The following is a 7,500-nucleotide window of genomic DNA, read 5'->3' as shown; positions in this document are numbered from 1 at the left end:
TCGCTCACCCTGTTGCAAGACTTTGCTCTCTGCTGCCCCGGGGGGAAGGTTCCGGAGATGTCCGCCAAGGCCCCCATCTACCTGAAGCGCCGCAGCCGCAAGGGCAAGAAGGAGAAGCTGCGCGACCTCCTCTCCTCCGACATGATCAGCCCGCCGCTCGGAGACTTCCGCCACACCATCCACATCGGCAGCGGCGGCGGCGCCGACGACCTCTTCGGCGACCTCTCCTTCCTGCAGGGCAAGTTCCACCTGTTGCCCGGGCAACAGGGCCGCCACGCCCTGTCGCAGTACGCCGCCGGCGGCAGCGGCGACGACTTCCAGTTCAGCCGCACGTCCAGCGTGAGCGGCCACCTGCCGTCGTCCGAGAGCTCGCCGCTGCTCAAGAACGCGCTGTCCCTCCCGGTCATCGGCAGCGTGCAGGCCCTCACGCTGCCCTCCACCATCTCCGCCGCGCCCCAGCTCCCTCCGTCGCCCCCGCGGACCACCGCTCCCCGCTCCCCTCCCCCGCCCCCCAACCAGGCTCCGCCTCCCAAGCCTCCCAGGCTGCACCTGGAGGACCGCGCCCTGACGTCGTCGCCTCCGCCTCGTCCCACGCTGGCGTCCCCGGAGCGCACCACCACCACCACCACCACGTCGTCCTCGCGCTTCAGCCCCACGCGCTCCATCGACGACGACAGCTTCCCCGGCACCCCCGAGGAGGACACGGGGCTCCAGGAGCGTCCGTACCTGTCCCACGCCGGCTCCCTGCTCTCCCTGCACCTGGACCTGGGCCCGTCCATCCTGGACGAGGTGCTCCAGATCATGGACAGCCAGCACCTGGGGGGGCTCAACGGGGGCTGCATGTCGGGGGGCAGGCAGGAGATCTACACCTGAAGACAATATCCCCCACCCTCACCCCCACCCTTAACAAAAACACTTCCACCCCTATCCCTTCGCCTCATTTGACTGCTGCAGCCACCCAAACCCCTCCAGTACCCTCCTCCAACTCTCTCACACACACTCACACACACTCACACACACATGTGTTGTGTCCCAACACTCCTCTACTCTATCGATATATACATCAGTCCTCCCCCTTGGAAAGTATGTCCGAAGTGTTTTACAGTCTCCCACTCCAACTCTGGCCTGCTGAAACACTTGGATTGATGTGATCGTTTGTGTTTTTCGTGCTCTCTCAGAGGAGGAGAGAGCAGCGATAGAGAAGCCGCTTTCCCAACTGCTGCTTATTATATTTCAGAGTGATTTATTTTCTTTCTTTGTCTCTCTTCTGTGTTTTTTTTTTCTTCAATGAGACTCTTCTGCTGACTTCTACACGCTGTGAAACAAAAGACCCTAAAACACAACTGAGCTCCAACTCTATGGCTGAGCTTCGTGTCCTCCCTGTCCCCAGCTTCTCTGTACTTCTCTTCCTCATTAAACAGAATGAACTGCTGGTCAGACTGTTAAAAAAAACATGAACTTGATGAGAATTGTGTGTGGGTTTTACCTTGTATAGCAATACCCCTCTGACTTTTTTCGAGAACGTTTTTCAGTCCTGGAGGCAATCTGTGGTCTACAACCTTGGCCCGGATTCCTCAGCACAAAAAAAAACTCTCTTCTTTTTTTTTCTCTCTCTCTTTTTCTCGAAAGAGAGAATGCACAGCGGGAACAGTTGACCTTTTCCGAGTGGAGTGATGACTTCATCGCGAGTGTTGCGAGTGAGCCGGTGTGTGTGTGTGTGTGTGCGGACCCCCTCCCAGTCCCTCTGGGTGTCTCACTCCAACACTGCAGTGTGTGTGTGTGTGTGTGTGTTTTTGTAACACAGAGCAAAGAAAAGAACATCGAGCTCCTCGCACTGCACTGTTCTGATCATTCTTTTTACCGGAGTTCAGAAACACGTATCTGACCAAGTCAAAGCGAGTCTGAAACCTCCATTGAGTGAGACAGCCCTCTTTTTATTATTATTTTTTTATTTTTTTATTTTAAAGCAGATCGTTTTTGGTTGTTAGTCTGTTCTGTTTTCTGAAGCCTGACTTTTGTGGAGAGCTGAAGGGGTGGAGGGGGGCCCTTAAGGGTTGTCTGAGTTTGCGCTGTTCTCTCCTGGGTGTGTTTTGGGAGCTGCAGCTGTACCGACTGCCCTCTCTCTCTCCTTCTCTCTGTCTGTCTCTGGTCGAGGTCCAAGGGAGCGTGGACATTGCGCTGGTGTGTGAGCACTGGCCAGCCACCTGCATCGTACCTCTTCAGGGGCCTCATCTCTCGTCACGGTGGCTGGTATGAGCCACGTGTTTCATGGACATGTGGTTGAACTAAGGAGAATCACAACAAATGTGAATGGAAAAAAAAAAGACATTCTTTCTGAGAGTTGACGTTAATGAGCATTACGTAAGCGCAACAAAGTTTGCAGTAGAGCAAAACACACATTTAAGCTTTATGTTTGCAGTTATGGTGGTTGGAGAATAGATGGTAGATCCACATTCACAGAGAAAGTTCATGCTGTTTTTCAGTTTTTCTTTTGTATTTTGCCTTCTTTGATTTTAATGTGAATTGTTTTTACCATAGGGGGTTGATGGAATTTTAAGTAGCCTAGACCAAGAAGAGAGTTGTTTTTTTGTTTGTTATTTTTTTTTTAAACGAAGCATGGGTACTTTGCACTTCAATTTCTGTAATATATAAATGTTGAATGTACAGTATATGGTAGACACTAATGGTAGATTATCAGACAAGCTTAATGAAATGAATCAACACAAGAACTTTCCATTCACGTAGGACCAATGGAGCAACATTAGAAAGAGAATTAATCAAAACCACTTTGTCTCGAATTCACTGACGCTAATCTCTGCCCATCCACAAATAGACAAATCCTAAAAATAAGACGTCTAGTCCTGATACACATTAACACATGGTCCTGCCATTATGTTGAACCACTAACTTCACCTTATACCACTGTAATTTATACATATATTTGCTCTCATTAATCATCATGTCTAATATGTTGAAATACAGTATGTCAACACTTGAGGTGCTTTAACACAACTGTTAAAGAGGTATATATTTGCATCACGTGCGGTGCAATCTGACAACTTGTTATTTTGAAGGAGGAGACGTTCAGAGCTGTACTCTATTTGAATGTGACTTAGTAGTCACACTGATAAGCTGTGTATATGTGTATAAATAGCTACTTGTCAGGATAACAGTGCATTTCACCTCATATGTTGAGAGCACGATTAGATGTCCCATGGGAGGATAAAGTTCTGGAGTTTCGTGATATCATTTTATCGTGTGTGTGTGTGTGTGTGTGTGTGTGTGTGTGTGTGTGTGTGTGTGTGTGTGTGTGTGTGTGTGTGTGTGTGTGTGTGTGTGTGTGTGCGTGCGTGCGTGCGTGCGTGCGTGTGTGTGTGTGTGCGCGGGTGTGTGTGTGTGTGTGTGTGTGTGCGCATGTGTGTGTGTGTGTGTGTGTGTGGCTGACATGTTACATAAGGTCTGTGCTGCTGGCAGAGCTCTCGCTCCTGGCTCCCTCACACTGTCCACTCAGCCTGGTGTACTAGTTCAATGAGAGGTGCCTGGGATTTGAATGAGAACGTCAGTGTGTCTCCTTAACCTCCTCCTCTTCCATTGGAGCCAGTGGTGCCTATCAAGTCTCACATTTATCAAGTGGGAATAGACACTCCTCATTAACTGTCACCGTGACGACACTACTTTCCTGTCGTGATCGCTACACCGCTAAATAGAGTATCGTCGATATAGACAGGATATTACAATCTTGACATGTTATAAATATGTTGTGTATGTGGCTTTTCCTGGCTTAATCTCAATGAACAGACACTAAATATCACTGATCACTGAGTCTGATCACTTTAAATGCAGCTGGAAGGCCACTATACATAGCTATGAATATAGATGCATCCACAGGTAAACTTTGTAACCTTTCAGTGTACTTTTCTACACTATTCTGGACATCAAGATGGACACAGTCTTGCTGCTGCTGTGATAACTAGCTACGGTGTTACATGCTGGGATCGCTTGTGCACTTGGCTGAAAGGTGAAATATATGTTGACTCCTAGCTGTACATGATTATAAATAAATGTTCTTTTTTTGTGTAGAAACACTGCATGGCGTGTCTATTTTTCTTGTGTGCACTACAAAGACGTGGGAGTCTGGCTAACGACAGTTCAAATTTCGACTATACACAATGAAAACAACCGAGTGGAGAGAGTTCATCATCTTCATCAGTAATCTCACATACTTTCTCAAATCAGTGAGCGGTTTAGCTAGAGGACACATAAGTATAAGACTATATATTATAATGTAGTATGTGTTGATGTTGCTTGCTTTGCATTACTGCCTCGGTATAATTACATGGCAGATCCAACCACTGTCAGTCCAATATAATTTAGATTTCATTAGCATTGCCAATAGCCCAGTGGAACAGACCCAAACCACACAGTGAATGTAGGGTGGGCAGAGACAGGGCACTAATGAAAAACACAACTATTTATCAGAGGGAGAGATTGTGTTACAAGGAGAATTAGAACGACTGTGCAGAGTTTTGGTCAAAATCTAGAATGCTATACCTGCCGAAAACCCCTACAAACACCCAACATTCCCACAGATGACAATGCAGCAAAAACATAGCATGTAGGCTAGTGTCTTTGGGGCGACATAACCGCCTATTTAAATACTGCAAAAGCATTTTCAGAATTCTAATATTCCCTCAGGATCAGTCAAAAAAAGTTTTTCTCGGTTGCGATCATACCCCAAGCCCAGACGTAGAGAGATGTGTTTATTTGTCCTTCACATGGCCAAACACCATCAACATTCATTTGAGGATGATGCCAAAGCTAGTTCTCTATAACAGCACGCCCCAGAGAATGGCAAATTGCTGCATGTTGAGTGTGAGGATTAGGAACGAAGAACAGGGAAAGTGTGTGTGGGGTTTTAGCGGGTAACATTTTTCAGAATGATGTGTTTGTTCATTCTGTGTATGTGTGAGTGTGTGTGTGTGTGTGTGAGAGAGAGAGAGAGAGTAAGTGAGGTGAGGGTGAGTGAGTGTGTGTGTGTGTGTGTGTGTGTGTGTGTATGTGAAAGAGAGAGAGTGTGTGTGTGTGTGTGTGTGTGTGTGTGTGTGTGAGAGAGAGAGAGAGAGAGTGTGTGTGTATTGTGTATACATGATGTATTTGTGTTTGCTCAGTGCTGCTGTGCCCCCCTCCACTCTGCTGAATAGCCCTGGGAATCGCTCCAAGCGGCTTTATTAACACAGGGACCTGAACACACCCGCCCCGTGACCCTGCCAACCCCAGCTCCATGGGAATGCGCTTTGGGGGTAGTGGGAGGTGGGGCGTCTGAGGAGGCCTGGAGAGGGGGCCAAGGAGAGAGAGAGAGAGAGAGAGAGAGCCTAGCTAGAGAGAGAGAGAGAGGGAGAGAGAGAGATAGAGATGGGGGGGGGCTTGGGAGAAAGGGGGTTTGTTAAAATGTTGCTTTCATTCACTTCTCTTCTCTTCCATGGTAACTGTAGAGGTACTGCCTAAAGAACACAGTGTGTGCGTGTGTGTAGGGGAACACTTACTGATCAGAATGTTTTGGTGATGATGTAAAAGGAATGACTCACAAATCCATTATGCAGGTGTAGGACAAAGGAAGTATTTTGCCATGTGGAAAACATTGTCCTTTTTTTCTCAAAACTTATACTAGCTACTCTGCTAGTTATTTTACAAAGTTTTTGTGTGAACCTACTGTTTACTATTCAATGTGAGAGATGCATTTTCCCCCTGTGTGTTTGTGCATCAATATACTCATCTGAAAGTAACCTACTATCAGGAGTTTCACTCATGGTAAAACCGCGCTCTTCAGAAAAGGGGAGTGGTTGATTATGTAATCTTGATCCAAAACAGACCGAAGGGCGTCTAGAAAGACCCTTTCCCCAAATGCACAATTGCATTTTGTCTCTCTGCCTGTCTGTGCTTCTCCACAAATGAGAGGCCTCGGGAGGCGGGGCTAGGATGAGCTCGAATGAGAAGATTGACACCAAAGATTCTAGAACTCTAGAATCTTTGATTGACACCAGAGAGGGTTAAAGCGGATCTTTGTTGACACTGACTCCCCTCACAGACTCTCACTCACTCTTCATGGGTTTAGTATGGCCAACATCATATGCTTTTGGGGTTTCTTTACGTTATGCAAAGGATGTTTTAAATATATGTTAGCCCAGGAAGAATGAGTCTTATTAAGGCTGAAGACTGAAAATCATTAGGCTTTGTGTTGTGTTTTCCCTTCCTCCCTATTCCTCTCGTTCTGTCTCCCCCGCCCATCTGTCTCGCTTATTAGTGTTTGAAGTGCTGCGTCTCGCAATGTGTATGCACGGTCTTTGTATGTCTCAGAACGATAGAGAGAAAAGTGATAGAGAGAGGCAGCAGAGAGAGAGAGAGAGAGAGAGATAGAGAGAGACAGAGAGAGAGAAAGGCTCCCATCCATTAAGCACGGCTCTTAGTGTGTGGGCTGTATTCAAAACCTGTCAGCCGTCTTTGAACAAGAGGGGAGGGGGATTTGGAGGTGGGTGGGGGTGGGGGTGGAGGGTAAAATAAAGAGTATTATCCTCCAGACACTCTCACGATTGTTTGGTTATGTGTCTTTGCATCTGTCTACTGTTCACGACACTCTGATATGATAAGTAAATCATTACACCAGCTGTGTGGTGTCATCTGGAAACAATAGTTAGGCTACATGTTCAACCTCAGGCATTCTTTTTTTACTTATAGTGAGGCAATATAGGCTACTCTAGCCTACAGTAGCCTACAAATAGTCACCCATTAGCCTATACCTCGCACACTTGGCCAAACCAAGCTGGTTCAGATGATGTGCACACTGTCTGGTAGTGAGTAACAGTACTTACTCACACAAGAAGGAAAACAGGATATGTCCTCTGCCACAATGATAGCTCTGCAGGATGTGACTAAAGCTTTGGGGTCATGACGGCCTCGCTGAGAAAGCACAGTAATCTTGTCCTGTCAGACATGGGAGTCTTCAGAATGCTTACTTCTCAAAGCTCAGCAGAGCCTCCTGGCGGACACATAATGGTATCACATCGTCAAATTAGTTTGCCCGTAAATTCCTTCTGTCACATTCAGTCTATAAATTCTGGATTAGGCTACACAAATCATCAACAGGCATGTTGTCAAGTAGGCTAGTTTAAATGTGCTATTTCGTCACATTCGATGGGGAGCAGACTCACAATATTTTTTATTTTTCACACGGCATGAAATTTCATATCCATCACCTCGACTACATGGGTAGCCTAATTTGTAGCCTATACTGCTACTTAATCCTACTTGCCAAATATAGGACTTTGCCAATTGATGTATTTGTGTGTGGTTGATTTTTTGTAGATTTGTATAGAATTGTCCCAAATGAGATGCTTACATTACTAGTTCATATCTTTACACTGGCGTGGACTTTTTTTTCCTTTATCCAAAACAAGAATATCATCCCTGTCCCTGACAGGTCCCACCTTTTCCTGAGTATCATGA

General features: G+C 46.6%; 1 protein-coding gene across 3 annotated transcripts in view; it reads left to right on the top strand.

The window, feature by feature from the left end:
- The window catches only part of cdc42ep2 (CDC42 effector protein (Rho GTPase binding) 2), a 12,186-nt gene extending 10,711 nt beyond the window's left edge, over nt 1-1,475 (top strand). For all 3 annotated transcript variants that reach the window (XM_062536558.1, XM_062536560.1, XM_062536559.1), the window contains exon 2: nt 1-1,475. This exon is cut by the window's left edge and continues 475 nt beyond it. In XM_062536558.1, the coding sequence (XP_062392542.1) occupies nt 58-873 (816 nt within the window). In that variant the 5' untranslated portion in view covers nt 1-57 and the 3' untranslated portion in view covers nt 874-1,475.
- The last annotated feature ends 6,025 nt before the right edge of the window (nt 1,476-7,500 follow it).

This window comes from Sardina pilchardus, chromosome 5 (genome assembly GCF_963854185.1).
Source record: "Sardina pilchardus chromosome 5, fSarPil1.1, whole genome shotgun sequence".
Taxonomy (NCBI): Eukaryota; Metazoa; Chordata; class Actinopteri; order Clupeiformes; family Clupeidae; genus Sardina; species Sardina pilchardus.
The sequence above is the reverse complement of the archived record's forward strand: the minus strand, read 5'-3'. Positions and strand labels throughout refer to the sequence as shown.